Raw genomic sequence first — 18939 nt, forward strand, 5'->3', positions numbered from 1 at the left:
GTATTGGATTTTTGATTTATTACTTTTTCAGAATTAGTTATAAATCTACGGCTGAATTCATTGGCGCAGTGATACTTTGTGTCAAAAATGTTTCTGGTGCAAATGTGATGTGATGCTTTGTAGGTAAGGTAGTGTTATTTTTCAATGAAAAAAGTTGTGATGCAAAAGCAGTAATGCGTTTGTGAATTCAACTGCGTTTATGAATTCAACCCATAACACGATCGAATAGTTTTTTGGTTTGGTTTTCCAGTTAAACATACAATTATCAATGGTGCACAAGCGCTGTAATAGCCCTGTTCCATTGGAGGTGGTAGTTGACTCGTGAGTAGAAATCTAGTACAACAACTACACATTCCTATCTCCTCGAGTAGAAGATCATGTGTTAATTCCACTACTAGATCTACTCATGAGTAAACTACCACCTACAATGGAACGCGGCTAATAATACGTTATCTCGCAATCTGTTTTCTATTACCTTATCGGCCATATAAATATTTGAAGTTATACTTCTTTTCCGGCGTTTATACAATTTGAAAATTTACTTTTAAGCCTAGTACGCAGATCACGGTAAATTTCAGCTGACGTTTTTTATCCGTTTTTCTTGACTTATTCTTCGTCCGCTAAATTATGATACATATATATAATATTTAGTTGGAAATGAATGTGTGATTTTCTAGTTGAATCCGCGCAAAACTGGGCTTAAATTCTAATGTATTTTAGATCGGCTGCGTACTGGGTTTAAATCTTAAATTTTTGGGTTTCGATTGAAAAATTGTTGCAAATAACTTCCAAAACGGCTGCGAGTCTGGTTATCAATTAATGTCCATTTTGATGATATCTATAGAAAAATTAAGATTTTCGAAAAATCTTCGTGAATTTATTATTCGCTGTTCCATTTCCTTGCTTTATCTGAATGCCGCTGGAATTCGTTTTTTGTTCTCTTCCTTGATAGAAAGAGTTGTCTCATTAGTTCTCCAGGCTTTAAAGCATCCTAGGTGCGTTAAGCAAGAGTTTCTTCATTTGGGATCAACTTGGATAAATTATTCATCTCATTTCATTTCATCAAACTAAAAATGAGAGCAAATGTTCTGCATTTACCTTTAAGTGGAAGCACAAGCCGAAAAGAAATAAGGTGGATCATTAAAACATATCACAGTAAACGAAGGATAAACACTTACCCGCATATGGCACTTTAATTAATTACATAATTTGTGTGATTTTTTACGCTGAAATCGTGCCCATAGTAAAAATATCCAGCAGATAAAAACAAATTGGATTTTTTTGTAAGTAAAAACAATTTAAATATTCTTACACGTAACACTAATTTTTTATTGAAAACGTATTTTCAATACACTCTTTTAAAAAAAGAAATTAATTATATGAAACAAAATATGATGTAAGTTGAATGCTTAAAAATGTTTTTTTTTTTTCTTATTGTTTAAGAAATTAAAATTTATTAATTATTACTATACTACTACTACTACTACTACTGCTGGTTATTTTCCTCGGTGGCGTTTGCAATCGCATTTGCATTTGCGTTATTTACACTTGCTTGCGCACTATGCCCCATATGAGGATGACGCCGATTTTCTTCCCATTCTTTGCGATGCATTTTCTTACGATGGGAATGCATGTTGGCGTTTGAATTAAATGTTTTCGGACAATGTGGACATGTGTAGAGAACTTCTCCAGTGTGTGTTGTCATGTGTTCCTAAAAATGTTAAAAAAAAAGAAAAAGTAGAAATATTTTAATTTACATAAAGATCTACAGATAATTGTACATCAAAAAAGTAAATTTGTATAAAAAAATGTGAATTTGTATAAAAGAATGTCTGAAAATGGAAAAATCTTAAATTAAAAACTGATAGAGGTCATAATAGTAGAGATTTATTCTTGGCTTCATAAACATATTTTGAACATAATTAAACTTGCAGCTCTTAAACATAAATAATAATGACCTTAAGGCTCAAAGACAGGCTCCTACCGCTTCTAGGTTATTTCTTATAGAACAACATTACTTACCTTTAATCCGGCAGCCTTTTTAAAGGCCTTATCACACATTGGACACTTGTGACTACGCTCACACTTGTGCACATAATGGTAATGCCTTCGTAGTGCTGGTTCATTTGGTGCCACTTTGCCACAAATATTACACACATGCGGCACACTCGACTCAGCATGCATTGCATTCATGTGCCGCTTAAGGCCATATTTGTTCTTCAACTTCGCACCACACTTTTCACATTGGACAATGGGTATGGGCACACCAGCATGTTCCAGCAAATGCCTTTGGAATGCTTCTCGTCCACGTATCGACTTGCCGCACTGATCGCAGATTTTTGCATAAGCATTTTGATGCACATTATTGATATGTGCTCGTAGCGTGTAATTCGACGGAAAGCTGTAAGTTAGAAAGTTTTTTTTTTTAAACTGACTCGAATACAATTGCTAATCATCAAGCTTACAATTTATTGCACTCTTCACAGGGAAACTTTCGTTCCTCTGTTGGTATGTGAATATGCATGTGACGTGTTAGTAGTGGCTTCTTGAAGAAACTCTTATTGCACTGATCACATTGGTAGATGCGTTGTTTCTCCTCGCTGTGTATATTCATGTGAACTTCCAAGCAACGCCGATCGGCAAGAACTTTGTCACATTTATCACACTTGAAATGTTCCGGATTCAAATGAGTGTAAATGTGATCGACGAGGACACCACGTTTGAGAAATTTCTTGCTACAGCACAAAACATAGCCCCGCTCATTGTGCTTGCAACGATAGTGCTTCTTTAGGATAAAGAAGTTCTTCAAAGGCAACTGACAAACGTGACACGTTAGTTGCATGTTCTTTTGTATGATGTCATCGTATTCATGTGAGAGTTGTTTTTTCTTGATTTGTTCTTTTGTTATATTTTTGGGAGTTCTTTCTCTGGGGGTGCCGGTATTTTTCAAGGGTCTACCTCGTTTCTTGCCAGTCGGTGTTTTTAGAACGGGTGTTGGTTTGTGTTTAACTTCATATTCACTGTCTTCTTCGTCATCATCATCGTCGACATCATGATGGTCTTGCCACTCTTGCGCTGATGATTCAGCATCATCATCATCATTACTGGAAGTTGTGGTTTTTATTTGAGTTCGGCGTTTATTTTGCGTTCGAGTTTTTGAAAATTTAGCCAAAGGTATTTCTGAGTCGTCGGTGTCACTGGAATCAATTTGTATATTATTTTGTTGCCGTTCTTCTTGGTTTTCGTTTTCATGGGAATCCATTTTTAACTCGATATGGGCAGTGGGTTCAATTGATGACATGCTATTATCTCCGTCATCTTTAACCTCAACCTTAACGTCTATAACATTAAGTTGAAATAAATTACGGAATGAATAATGTAATAGTTTCACTCTTTGTCTATTCAAACGATCTTTTTATATATAAAAAAAAAACAAGTGTTTTTGCCAACCTACTTTTTAAAATCAAAGTAAGTGAATATTAGACGGTACTTCAAATATATTTCCACAGTCACGGACTACTGCAATCCTACATAAGTCATTGCTAAATATTAGAGATGCCGCGAACATTGATTTGGCCGAATACCGAATATTCGGCCACGCTCCTCGGCCGAATACCGAATATTCGGCCAAGGATAATCAGAAAAAATCGTTGGTAGTTTCAAAAATTTTATACTTTGTCTCAAGAATAGATGTGGCTTAAAAAATTCCCAACAACAGCGTATTGTAACGATGAATAACTGAACTACTTTTAAGATAAATATCTGAACACACTACCTACTACTGCAAAGGTAGACATCTAAAATCGAATTACATATGAGGCAGTGTTGCCAATAGTGCAGATTTATCTGCATTTTGCAGATTTTCAACCTATTCCCAGACTTTTAAGAACCATAAATTTGCAACTGAAACTTAACGTTTCCAAAAAATCTAATAAAATGGTAATTAAAGTAAGGCCTAGGATGAATTAAGACATCATTTATTTTGACAAAACTATCAATATTTTCTATTATTTAACTATAGTTTTCAAATCAGATGAAGTTTGTTCATAACGTTGTATAATTTTCTTTCTTGTTTTTACATGTCATTTTCTCAAATGCAAATTGTAACAAAAGTTCAGTACGATTTTAGTTTTATAGAGGAAAATGGATAACAATACAACTATTATGAAAATTTAACAATTTGAGCGAGGAAAAATATTCTCGTTATTAATTTTGCTGACACCTGTTCGCAAACTTTCAAATTGAGTGTCCCAAATTTAAAAAAAAGTCTGCATTGCAGATTTTTTTTCGTCGTTTCAGCATATTTTTCAAAACATTTTTATGGCAAAACACTGATATGAGGACTGTTCGCCAAGATCGAACAGCGGACCCATACAAGTGGTGGTCAACACATACTACAAAATTTCCAATTTTGAAAACATTTGCTAAAGTCTACCTTTAATCTCCTGGGACAAGTGTTTACAGTAAAAGACTATTTTTCGAAGCAGGAATAGTCTACAAAGATAAACGTAATCGTTTACTACACAACAAATGCGGAACGAGTAGTTTTCATTCACCACAACTTGCCTTTAGTAGATTATAAGTACTAAAATTACAATTTTTTAATAAAATACACATTTTGGTATAATAATTTATGTCTTTTTTCTTCTCCATTTGGTATTCAGTATTCGGCCGAATAGTTTAACTATTCGGCCGAATACCAGAAAAATAGGCCGAATACCGAATAGTGGCCGAATAGTTCGCGGCATCTCTACTAAATATTTTATGGTTAGAAGAAAAGACTGGTACAATATTAAAAGTGCTAGTAAATCATTTATTTTAGTAAAAAATCATTTCAATAAATGATTTTGAATTAAAAATTTTGCAACTGATATAGACAACACTGTCAATCTTTTAAAATACGAAGTTGAACTTTTCTGTTCTTCCTTGCAGTATTTACAAACTTGTGCTGCTCTAATCTGTTCTGTCCTAGATTTTTTTTTTATTAAACAGACCTAATACAATAGATGATAGTGTCGTAAATTATCCAATTTCGAATGTCAAATTATTTCATTTGGCATTCGAAATGTGATTATTTGCGAAATTATCTCATTTGAGCTCTATTCGAAAAAGGCAATAAGGATTGTGTTCAATAAGTGGTTTTTTGTTATATGATGAATTTTAAATATTAAAAAAAAAAGTCGGGTCGAGAACAGCAGAAGGTACAGGGGCAGGCGTCTTTGGGCCTAGTACCAAACTCTCCGTGCCTATGGGTCAATCCCCAAGTATCTTTCAAGCTGAGGTAAATGCCATTGTAAAATGTGCAGAAATAAACCTCGAATTAAATCACCGGAATAAAAACATTGCCATTATGTCTGATAGTCAAGCTGCCCTAAGAGCACTTAAATCCTACGAAATCAAGCTAGTATTGGAGTGTATAGGAAAACTTAAGGAACTTGGCAAAACAAACAAAGTCACTCTCCACTGGGTACCTGGACACGTTGGTGTCCAGGGTAACGAGGATGCGGACTCCTTAGCAAAAACGGGAGCAAATTCCCCTTTAATGGGACCCGAACCGTATTGCGGAATAGGAGAAAATGTCATTAAAAATAAAATAAAACTAGATGAGGAGTCCAGGAGAACAAAAAACTGGGCAGAGCTACCAAAACTGAGACAAGCGAAAATGCTCCTCGGGAACTACAACCGAGAGCGTTTCAAATCATGTATTAGTCTAAGTAGGAACAATCTCAGGTTAATCACTGGGCTCCTCACGGGCCACTGTAAGTTAAGAAGGCACCTACATATTTTGGGCTTAGTAAATAGTGCAACATGTAGATTCTGTAGCGAAAAAGAAGAAACACCAGACCACATCCTGGGTAGTTGCAATGCACTAATACACCAAAGATTTAAACACATGGGTCGCTACCAAGTCGAAGAGGATAAATTGCAATCTTTGAAAATACCCCAAATAATCAATTTCATGAAAGGAATTAGGTTAGAGGAGGAGCTATAACTCATTTAGCTTAAAAGGGGGGTACAATAGATCTTACAGGTCGCAGTACATCTTACACCCCAAATATCAATCAATCAATCAAAATGCGAAAGTTTTGAGGTGACTGTTAAAAAAAAAACCGAAAAATGGGAAAAATCCCTCAATCTTGCATTGATGAATTGGCCCCTTAATTTAAAATAAAAAAAGAAAAACAGGGTTCAATTTTGAAATGAAACTTTCAAATTGTGCCTGAAATCATAAGCACAGAATTATGAAAAATTGATTCTAAAAATAGCTTTTTTTTTTTTGTTCTGAACTTTATATAAGAAGCTGAGGAGACTAGCTGAGAAGCTGACCAATCAATATCCTCCAGTAGTCGTTGAAAACGTATTTTGAAGTTTCTTTGAAACGTATCTATGCCAATTTAATAAAATTTTTGAAAAATTAAGTCCTAAATAGATAAAAAAAATTTGAATTTAGTGTATAGACCATATTAATGTTTGTTTCTAAACGGTAGCAAGGCAAACACACTTGATTCAATCATCAGATCATTTTGAACAAACAAGACAGGCATCAACCATCTTTTATTTCTCTCTTCTGTCTGTTACCTGTATTTGAATACTCTCCATTGGCATGATATTTATCAATTAAACGAACTTCCAATTCAACAGGAAGCTGATCACATGGCTTCAAGTCTTCCTCTGGAATAGTTGTCGCACTAAGCAAAGACAAGTGCGCCTCTTCAATTTGTTTGTAGAATTTGTGAAATGAATGCAAAGCATTCCAACAGGATCCACAAATGTATCTTGCATTTGCATCATTTTTATTTGGCTGTTTTTTTGTTGAATTGTTGTTTAAATTAGAAAATTTTGTATACATTTTATTAGATTTTGTTCGTATTTTTGTTTTATTCATTGTGTTTACCTGCATCCAAAAATGTTTGCCAATTACACTGCAAACATTTAGAGCAAATCCTTCGTCACTAAATATGTCGATTATTTGATCAGGGAAATTTACACATAAAATGCAAAGCATTTTTACTTGTATAAAATAAATATATTTTTTAAAATATTTATAAATTTAACACAAATTTATATGCAATTTATTAATTTTTCCATTCGATAAAAAAAATTTTATTTGTCATAAATAGTTTTGTTGACCGACGACGTTTTGTTTGACAGTGTACAAATTGACAGCATCAAGTAAAATCAGTGATGCCAAAATAATTACACACACGCGATTTACATCAGACGATTTTTGTAAGTGCCGATTTATTTTGTTGTTAAAATCGTATGAAGTAAATTTCACGAAATAATAAGAAAAATTGCATTACAAACAAATTTCAATGCAAAACAAACATCCGCAAAAAATGTTATTGCAAATAACAAAAATTGCATTGAAAATAAATTTGCATTAAAATAAATGTTTTTTGTAAAACAAAATTTGCACAAAAAAAATTGTTGAAAAAAAATACATACATACATTAAAAAAAAAATTAATGCAAACATTGTGCATTCAATATTTTTTAAAATAGTATTTTTCGAGTTTCTAACAAATTTATTTTTGTACGAAATATTTTTTTTTGCAATAAAACTTTATTTTTAATGCCAAATATTTTTACTATTTATAATTTGCAAATTAACATTTTTTAATGCAATTTTTTTTACATTTGTATTTAATTTACATAATTTAACTTAATTTAATTTAGTTTTATTTTACTTTATTTCATGTTATTTTATTTTATTTCATGTTATTTTATTTTATTTTATTTTTTTATTTTATTCCCTCACAGAATAATTTTGTTTTTTGCGTTTCCTGAACAATTTTAGAAATGTCGCTTAATACATTCTTACGTGAAGGTATCGATTTTATTTCAATTTGAAACAAAAAATATATAATTTGATGCGATTTTTTTAAAAACATCGTTTATTACAAACAAAATCTCCTCAATTTTTTTTTATGAATTCGATTTTCTGTTTTGGCGGCCTATTATTTCAGTCACTGGTTCCAATTGGATTTCCTACCGAGTTGCCCCCCAAGGATTTCCAAATGTCTCACGGTTACTATGAGATGTATGGATTTTTGCTTTTTGAACGCAATCCACGACATACATTTTTGGTATTTTGTTTCTCCTTTTATTCTTTAAAAATTGTTTTTGAAAAAAAGTCGCTCTTAGTTGCCGTGAGAAATTTTACTGGACTACTTCAGAATAGTTTTCATCAGCACGAAAAAAAGAAACAAAGTTAGCTACCAAAAACAATTACACCAGAATTAAAATTTAATATCTCGAAAACGGATAGGGTATCAAGATATAAATGGTTTTGAACCAAATATTGACATTGCAAATTAATAAACTTTTAAGTTAGTATGAAAAATATTAACTTATTTAAAACTTCAGAATACGTAATTTAAGGAATGATTTTCAAGCGTTTTTCACACTTTTATGAGACAAGATAACGGTAAAACAAAAAAAAACAGAAACATAATGCAAGCATCGTCATTTAGATCGCATTGTCATGTTTGGTAGGATTCTTAAAGGTTCAATATTTTCAAACAATTTCAAATCTTTCAAAATAACACTTCTCATAAACAACGAACTCTAAAGTTATTGCTGAGATTTTAAACAAGTAAATTCTCCCAAAACAATGTATAAATTCATTCCCATTCTCAATTTCACCTACCTTAAGTCCGCCAGTCTTTTTAAATGCTTTATCACACATTGGACACTTGTATTTACGTTCCATTTTATGCATATAAGAAATATGACGTTGCAATGCAGCAGCACTTGGTGCAACTTTACCACACTCCTGGCATATATGCTTGACATCTTGTTCGGGATGCATTGATTCCATGTGTCGCTTCAATCCATATTTGCTAGTCAACTTAACATTACACTTTTCACACGGAACCATTGGCTGTGTTATGCCATCATGTTCCAATTGATGACGTCGAAATGCATCCGGCCGACGGAAAGATTTCCCACACTGATCACAGATCCTAGTATAAGCGGCATTGTGAACATTATTTACATGAGTACGTAAGATATCATGTGTTGAAAAGCTGTAACAGATAAAGGGGACAATAAATACATTTATGATCGCCCAAAATGAGGAAAATCCTTACAATTTGTCACAATCAGGACATTTAATGTTTCGCTCAGAAATGTGCGTTTGCAAGTGGCGCGTCAGCAACGGCCTAGTGTAAAAACTAAATGTACACTGATCACATTGATAGATTCGTTGCTTTTCTGTATCATGAGTTAGCATATGACTGTCCAGGCCTTTTCTATTAGCCAATACTCTGCCACATTGTTCACATTTAAAATACTCTGGATTTTGATGAGTACAAATGTGATCCACGAGAACACCTCGTTTGCGAAACTTTTTCGTACAACAAACCACATATCCACATTCGTTGTGGGCAGAACGAAAATGTCTCTTTAGAGCAGCAAAGTCAGAGTAAATTATATCCTGACATATGGCACAAGTTAGCTTCATATTTTTTGCAATGATGTCATCAAACTCTTGCATGCGTTTTCTTTTCAAGTTGGCCTCCCCAGAATTTCGTGGTTTCTTGCAGGGAGGTGATCTGGATTCTCCTTTTCTCGGTCGACCACGTTTTTTGGCTTCCTTCGGCGACGGTTCAATTGGCTTTTTAGGTTTTAGCGGTGTATTATCCTCGTCGTCACTGTCTTCTTCAGAGTTTTCCGAGTTGTCGTCTTCATCATTTTGCCAATTTGGTGAATTACATTGTTCAATGTCGTCGAATTTTTTCTCATCTTCACTGGACGAATCATGTTGAGCGGGTTGTTTCTCAACACATTTACGACTTCTTGTAGAACTTGCTGGGGGAGCTTCTAAGTCAACCGATTGGGATTCTGTTCTGGAGGGATTTCGATTCTCGTTCGGTTCTGCATCAGGATATACATCCACATTAAGACGAACTTCGGCATCTTCTTTGACTTCTAGTTTAATATCTGTAGGAATGTTTTTTGCATTGCATTGAGTATTAAAAAGCAAGTACAAGGCAAATACAATGCCAGAGTGAAAGGAGTTCAAAAGAGTTCTTCTGTTAAGGATGTAAAAAATCAAGTGTTTCCTTCCACAAGAATGATGATTTGGACATTCGAATGTATTTAAATGAAAAATAAAAACACTTGTTCATGGTGTCCACTATTTTTCAAAATAAAATTCCGACTTTTTCTCTCACCAATTTAAGGTACAAAGTCTTTGTAAAAATTTGTAGTAACATTTGCGTGTTGTTTCTTTGCCCGATTTTTTTAAACGATTTATTAAAATGCTAAAGCCATTTTAGTAAGTTAATAATTCAAAACGCAGACTGATTTTAAACTTAGTAAATTACTAAAACGGCGTTAGCTTTTATTAAATCGTTTAAACTTTTTCGCCATAGAGATTATGAATGTAGCTAAGAAGTCTCTTTGTGTGAAGATTATTGCTTTTAAAAATATTTCTGTGATTTAAACTCGATTAGTTCGCTAAGAGATCATACGCGTACCTACCTAAGCAAACTTTTTTCTTCTGTTTTGGAGATTAATTTGCGGTATTCGAGTTTAAATTTTAAAATTTCTATTTCTCTTGTAGGGTAATTCCAAGAAAAAGTGGACACGAAATGTGAATAAATTATGCAGACTTTTTTCTTTTTCCATTAGCAAATCACTATTTACAAACGGCAATTCTTTATGAAAGTTGCATGAAAAGATTTTTTGTTATATGCAGGGAGTATAAATAATCTAAAAACATTTTTAAACAATAAGCTTGGCAACTACAGAAGAATTCAACATGAACGTGATGGAAAACAAGCCGACAAAAAATAAGATGAATCTAATATTTGCTTTTAAGATTACATTTGTGAAAATAAATCTATTCTTTACTTTTGCAACCACAAATCGCAGGTAACATGAGTTACTAAATTAATTCAAAGTGAGTTACTTAAATGTTTTCCATTTTTAACTGGAAATATTGAACAAATGTTTGGTTTTGTCACTAATTTTAAAGCTTGTAATTTTGTATGTATGGAAACATCATTAAAAATAAATTAAGATTCTATATTTTACAGAAAAATTTCATACTGTCAGACTCTTAAAACTTGTACCCGATTTATGTAACGTGAGGACTTTTATTCTTTTTTGTAAATGGTTGAAATAAACAAAATTGTTTCACTTTATTATAAAAGTAATAGGAATGTTACATTCATGGACAGTATTTTTGTATCAATTTATATTAAAATTGACAAAAAATATATTTATGTATGCATTGGAAATTTTTCCTGAATGTAACGTGAGTTACCATGGAACCTGTAGTACAGTTTATTTTTTTGTTTGTAATGAACTTATTGGCCTTAAAACTATTCTAAACGTTTTTTACTTCCAAAAAATTGAAAACATTAGACAGATCAATCGTTAATAGTTGAAATTCTTTCGTACAATCTTAAATGATTTTTGTTTACAATGCGTATTAGTATATACTAAATGTTTTTCGCCTTGATGTTTTGTTAAATAAGGTTCAAATTCCGATGGAATAGCATACAAAAATGTAAGCTTGGACCTCGAGTTTTCAATTGGCGGCGTTTTTGGAAGATCTTTTTCCAAAAGAAATTTAGTACACCCCGTTTCGGATGTATGTAAATAAACTTCTAGTTGCAGGTGTTTCATTGAAAACGTAAAAAACAATTCTTAAGAAAATGTGGTGTTTGGAAAAAGTTCATGGATCCATGAATAACCAATATCAAGGAGTTGCATGGCATCTTGGTCCGTCTATTTCCACTCTTGCTTGAGTTTTTTTTTTTCAAAATGACAAATTAACATTTGGACTATCTATAGACATTGGAAGAAGTTTATGTTTGTTTAAAAATCGGATCCAGTTCGAAAAGTGTTTTAAGTTATCTTTGGATTTTACAAAACCCACAAATTCGCTCTCTAAAAGCATGTTTTTCACTACAGCCCAAATAAGATAATTTCGCAAATTATGTCAGTTCAAATTTCAAATAATTTTTTTTAATGATTTGACATTCGAAATGAGATAATTTTGCAAAATTATCTCATTTGAGCTTTAGTGAAATAAATCTCGATTACAGACAATGTCTTTCATTTCATTTAAGTAACAAAATCCATTTGTCCTTTTTTTTGAGCAACTTTATAAAGAGCTGTTTGATGAAACGAAACTTAGGGATTCAAGGGCCATTTGCTGAATCGAAACATAAATAATGTATGTAGAACATAAACTCTTATTCCTTACTTTTTCGTCTGCGTAAACTGTCACATAAGGATATATGTAGAACTTAAATGCTAAAGTTTTGATCAGCAAACGGGTCTAAGTTCTAAGCTTATGTGACAGTTTACACAGAGGAAAAAGTAGGGAATAAGACCTTATGTTCTACTTAAGTATTTAAGAGCCATTTGCTGAATGGAAACTTAAGCATTTATGTTCTACATAAATCCTTATGTGAGAGTTTACGATACAGAAAAAAAATCCTTGAACGCTTTCCAAAATGCTTAACTTTCCCTGACCAAAACTGTGTTCCCTGACTTTCTAGTTCAGCGAACACCATAAATAAGTTTACAAAATGCAGATGGACATGGCACAGAGGAATAGGTAGTTAACTGCAGAGCCGGCACGTGACAGTCGTCAGATGTAAATGTAAATAAAGTTTACAAAATGAGTCAAATTAGAACTGGGAGGAACTCATCGAAAAAAACACTTGTTCTTTCGCATCCTTAAACTATGAACTTCTCTCATCACTTTGGCCTTGGATCATTCCTACCTTCATCCAAAAACTCCGAAGCATTTCCAACAGCAGGAGTAACAACATTTTGACTAGTCGCCAATTGATTAAATGCATTTTGTTCCAATTTCAGTTCCTTATCAGTTTCAATTGCTTTTAGATATCTGACATGAGCTTCCTCAATTTGCACATAGAATTCATGAAAGGAACTCAATTCCGACCAGCAGGATGTGCATATTAATTTTCCATTTGGATCATTTTCATTTGGCTGTGATGAAAATTGGATTTTTTCATTATAATTTTGTTTTTTTCTTTAATTGATTTGTTTACCTGAAGCCAAAAATGTTTTATGATAATTCCATTTATGTTGAGCGATGTTCCTTCTTCTTCGAATATTTTTATAACATTTTCAGCATTTGTCACACACAACACACAAAGCATTTCTATTTGTGGTAATATTTTTAAATAACTTATTTTGTGCAATATTTTAAAAGATAGAAATTAATTTTTTTTTTGTTTAGAATTTTTTTATACGGCGGCGGTGTTGTTTGACTTTTTACATTTCTGTGAGCTGTCAAAAAAATAAAAAAAATCTTGGTAGGGGAATACTTTTTTTAGTGATGCCAAATTTTATTTAAGTTTTTTAATTTTTTTTTATCAAATTTTCATGTAAGGATTTACATTGAGCGTGCTTTCATGCATGTTTCACTGGATTGGTTTTATTCTTTTTTCCTGATCACGGTTTTTTCGACGAAATTATTTTGATGTTTTTATTCTAATATTTTTTAATTTTTTGTTCGAATAAAATAAAATACACTTGATCAATCACTTGTTTTCGCGAACAAGAATAGGTGTGTTTTTTATTACAACCGGTCTTAACTTGACAAAAAAAAACGCAGTCTGGGCTAAGCAATTTACATGTTAAATACAACAACACCTTAGCCCCTTGGGCTTAGTTGTTTAGCCCGGAGATTTCTCTGGGCTTAACTTTTTGAAGAGTTTTAAATCTGTGCTACCAAACTAATTTTTTCATAAATTGTTTAGAATTTGTTTAAAAACGTGAAAACTCACGTTTGGAAGGACAAAATGTATTAAAATAGTTTTGCTAGCATACATTTTTGTATCTCTTTGTAAAACATACATGCAAAATACAAGAAAATGACGAAAGCGAAAAATATGACAACTCTAAATTTTTGTTGTGTCAGCTGTTTTCGGAACATTCAATATACAGTGCTGCCAAGTTTCAGGTTAAGCCCCGAGGCGTTTTTTTGTCCAGTTAGGACCGGTGGTAATAAAAAACACACCTAATGCCTTGTACAGAAATAATCGCAGGCATACACAATTTCTCTTTCACTTAAGCGGTTTTTTTCTCTTAAACGAACCTCCTTTAAATGAAAAAAGATTTTCGAGGATGACAAGTGTTTCAGATAATCGGGTTTTTCTCTTAAGCGGGTTTTACTGTACGATGGTATCTATAATAGCAGTGTCATGGGTTATTGAAAAACAGCGAATGGAAATGAAATCCATTTATTTTGTATGATATGAATTTAGTTTCGATTCAAAATGCTTCTCGACCACTTTGCTCAATTTGAGAATTACCGAACGTAGCCAATGGCACGTATGCATACAAATTAGCAAATAATAGCAATAGGAAATTAATCAGCCCTATCGTGAGTTTCATGTGAAGAGGATTCCGACTGGAAAAATTTAATTTCACTATTCCCCTTTTGTGAGTTCCGGGTGAAAAGTTGTTCACGTTCGGACATCTCCCGGTATTTTCAACTTTGTTTCAGATAATATGCGAGATAGTTGACAGCTCTCTCTCACTTAAATTTTGGTGCCGAACAAGAAACTAGTTAAGTGGAAAGTGTAAATTCCCTTCCGGGTGGAAATTATACCACGTGAAACTCACGATAGGGCTGAATAAGAATAATTTAGGTTTGATATTCACAAAATGCGTATAAAAAAGTTAATACTTTACAATTTTTCAAGTAAAAGCATTTACATACTTTTTTCCGTCGTATAACCCAATATTTCGATTAGAGCAAATAAGACCATTTCACATACAAATTACGAATTTGTAATGAGTTATTTCAATGTTAGTAAGATGAGCGGAAACACACAACCCCATAAAGCCGGCTATTTGCGCATATGCAAAGTTGACCTTGTTGCACTAAAAACTTACATTGTGAAAAATTTAACTGAAGATTATTTGTGCCCTTAATTATGAAAGTGGACTAAGTCACTCCTAAAAATGGCATCAAATCTAGCCTGAAAATAATTATTATTTAAGGGGTAAAGTTTATTTGAAAGCGAAATTGCAGTAAATAAACTTCTTTATTGCTCCTCTAATGATTTCATAAAAGAAATATAATTAAATCATTATAAGAAAATTATTTTGTAATTTTTTCTTCAAACAATGCAAAAAGTGACTTAGAATCATGAGCACATTTATATCACACTAGTTTAAAATGTTTTGATTATAAAATATCAGATAAAAACAGTCCACAGACAATACATCTAGACAAATTTTTTAAAACACCTGTGTACATTAAACAAACACAGTATTTAAAAAATGGCTAGTTAATCATTTATGTAAAGAATGAAAGATAAAGGGCCTTAGGTAGTATATTACAAAATAAAAGTCGGTTTGCTGATACGTAAAAACTTTCTAATAAGAAATCGGTGATATTAATTGAGACAATTTGTTTGCATACAAAGAAAGAAAACATTAAACTAAAAAATTAAAATACATAAATTCATAATTTTTGTTTATGTTTTGTGGAATTAATGAATAAAATTCAATTTAAAAAGTTTTTTATGACCTGTAGTCCAAAATACGTTTCGTCCAGGTACAACAGTTGGGCTCATCAGTTAGATGCCACGAAAATTTTGCGTCTTATAAAAGGTACAACAGCATTTAACTGATGAGCCAAACTGTTTTTGTTTGGACTACAGGTCATAAAAAAAACTTTAAAAATTCAATTTGTTTGCTTTAAGTCATGATAAAAATCTCGCCATAAAACTGGGTATCAAGTTTTCTAAGAGTTACTGCGTCTAGGCTGAATTACTCAGCTGTGTGGTGAAGAAGGAAATTGAAGTCTCAGCGTAAAAAAAAACAATCATTACAACGTAACTTCTAACTCAGTTGTACCACTTCGAAAAAGTTTGGTTACATCTGTTAATTGCATCAATATAAATTAATAAATCATATAATTCAATTATCCAATTTACATATTTTAGAGATTTTTTTAAATTTAATTAGCAGTTAGTATGTGGAATTTGGCCCTTCATAACTCCGAGGAATATTTTTTTCCGTCGCAGGTGAATTATAGAGAATTGACGATTACTGGAAAATCAAGACTCTAGCAAAAGAAAAATGTTGACATGAAATGTTGTATCATACAAATGTTTATCGTTTAAACTCTTCGTGATACAACTAATTTCTGCATCTGCAGAATCATTTTGAATTAAAATTTTTTTTGTGTGATTCCATGCAAACACACAAAACTATTCATATCTAAATCTTCAATTAACAAATTGATTAGTCTAGAATTATGCTTCAATACGTATGTAAACGTTTTGGTCACATTATTGATAAAATTTAACCGATAGTTCAAACAGTAAATATTCAATAGGTACCTATTGATCTTTATAATTTTTTTCTCCCTCAATGTTGCAATAACCATCAATTTTATTGCAATTTTTTGTTAATACATATATCTACTTACCCTCAATCGCTGTGCCGTCTTAAAAGCCTTATCTTCACAAATATTACACTTATGTACTCGTTCCATTGAATGCATATATTGCATGTGTCGCTTCAATCCATAACCAGTAGATGAAATCTTTCCACATATCTTACAAACATTCAAAACTTCAACTTTCGGATGTTGATATTTCATATGAGTGTGTAAAGTTGATGAATCTGACAAATAAGTTCCACATTTTGGACACTGTACCCGCTGCTTTACAAAACCCAAATGTTCTCGCTTCTGATGAGCATTCAAACTTTGTTTGCTGTGGCAAACCTTACCACATTGTTCACATATTTGATCAATGCGTGGTTTAACGTGTGTTTGAATATGTTTATCCAATTTGACAGTTGACGAAAACATTTTCGGACATTTGGGGCACTTGTGAGTTCGTTCTTGGGTAATATGCGATTGAGTGTGATTGTTGAAGCTCTTTTTGTTGGCCAAAACACGTCCACATTTTTGACACTTGTACAAATCTGGATTCTTATGCAAAAGCAAGTGATGGACCAAAGAAAAACGACTTGGCCATGGTTTGTCGCAACAAATGACATATGGGTCTTTTTTGTGAACCTTTTTGAAGTGGTCTTTGAGGCCGAGAAAATTCTCAACTGGCTTCTTACAAATGTCGCATGCAAGTTCCATGTTTTGTTTGATAAAACTATCAAATTCTTTACATGGCATAAGTTTTTTATTTGTACGACGAGTTGCAGTTGTTTTCACTTTTGCTTTCTTTTTGGGCGAACTGTATTCACTTCCAGAATCAGATTCAGAGCCAGAATCGGAATTTACTTCTTGATGTCCGTAATCTTGAGACGCATCGTTTTCTGAGTCTGATTCATCTTCGCTAGGAGATTCATCTTTTTGCTCTTTCACAGGCTTTTCTTGATTACTTAACTTGACGAGGGGAACTTCCGATTCAGAGTCAGAGTTGGATTCATTTTTATTGGATTCATCATCTTTTGTCACAGGAGTAATAATGGGAATACTGATTAGAGGTTCTATTGTGGCGGCGGCTTCTGGCAACAACTCAACCTTTGTATCATCAGAACTTTCAACTTTTACAACTACAAAAAGGTATAATGGTTACAAGAGCTCCAAGGTCAGCACAAATAGGTCGATTTGAAATATTTAGGCGGCCAAAAGTCATTTTTTCAAAGTATGTAATGGTAAATAAAAATTAAAAAGTAAAAGAACAATGTCAGCAATGCTAATGTATGATCCAAGCTTTCACACTTGAAATTTGATTGATGTTCAAAAAAAATCATTTCTAATTATTAGAAAAGAGCAAACATCAAATTTTTCATTTTGAAAACACTACACTAGTGAGGAACTTTCTTTGCACTAATGATACCAAAATAGTTTTTTTTTTGTGTTCAAGGGTCTTTTGACATTCTCGTTATGGTGCCTACGCCCAAAAATAAATATTTTGGTATCATTAGTGCATAGAAAGTTCCTCACTTGCATCTTGGGCCAATCGTGTACGAATTTAATTCATTTTCCTACATGCTTTTTCGTTAGTAATGATGCTTTTAGCAGACTTTAGGATAGTAGTTTAGCTTTCAGCACATGTTCTGTTAATGCCATAGCGCTAACAGAAACTTGTAGTTAATTTTTTGGTAATTGCAGCCTATCAATGGATGTTTGCCAATTAGCTAATTTACCAATCAGTTCGCTAAGTCCTAATTCTTTTTAGATTACGTGTTTCGAGCTAATGCTACTATTTAAGATGTTGCTGTATTGCTCACCATTTCAACGGGTTATTTTACGATATCTCAGATGAACTGGTAAGTTTTTTCCTCTTAGTAAAGTTTTTTTTTATTGAACTTCATGAACTTTTCGGAACAATGCCTTCTGACAACTTTTGACAATGCCAATTTAGGCTTTTAGAAGCAATAATACTTTGAAAAAACGTTTACCAACCATAAAAAATTTATAAAAGTTACATTTGGAAACTGCTATTTCAATGTTCGGGCATAAATTAGAATGTTTCAATAAATGCCTTATAAGACAGTGATGAGCATACTTAAAAATTTGAAAACCTTGGATATGATAACTGAGGCCCCGCCCAATGCAAAATATAATTTTAAAATTTTTTGCAAAGCAGCACTTTAAAAATATTTAACTTTTTATGAAAATTGTGTAAGCACTGCTATTTTCGTGTTCACAACTGTATGCATAATGCACTGCGTGTCATTCCCTTTTTGAACATCTTTTTAAGATTTCTCTTTTCCTTTTTAAAATAAAAAAAAAAAACAAAATTAACATGGAATTTATTGAGAAAAATATGTTTTTAAAGTTCCAAGAAGAATTTTAAGTTTTCTTAAAAAATAATATGTAAATGTTGCAGCACTTTTAAGAATCTTATTCACAAAATTTGCGTTTGAAAAACGATCTAGCAGCTTAGAAAATAATTTAAAGTTAGATGCAAAAAGTCAAATAATCAAGGGTAAAAACATTTTATCACCAATT

The 18939-nt window shown here is 32.4% G+C and overlaps 1 protein-coding gene across 1 annotated transcript in view; it reads right to left on the reverse strand.

The window, feature by feature from the left end:
- Window positions 1–1303: 1303 nt before the first annotated feature.
- LOC129907328 (zinc finger protein 91-like) overlaps window positions 1304–18939 on the reverse strand; it is a 75667-nt gene continuing 58031 nt past the window's right edge. Inside the window, exons 10-11 of the mRNA XM_055983471.1 lie at window positions 16444–17534; window positions 1304–1711 (exon numbers count right to left, since the gene is read on the reverse strand). Of these exons, the coding sequence (XP_055839446.1) occupies window positions 1487–1711; window positions 16444–17534 (1316 nt within the window). The 3' untranslated portion in view covers window positions 1304–1486. The remainder of the gene's footprint in view (window positions 1712–16443; window positions 17535–18939) is intronic.

The sequence above is a fragment of the Episyrphus balteatus genome, chromosome 1 (genome assembly GCF_945859705.1).
Source record: "Episyrphus balteatus chromosome 1, idEpiBalt1.1, whole genome shotgun sequence".
Classification (NCBI taxonomy): Eukaryota; Metazoa; Arthropoda; class Insecta; order Diptera; family Syrphidae; genus Episyrphus; species Episyrphus balteatus.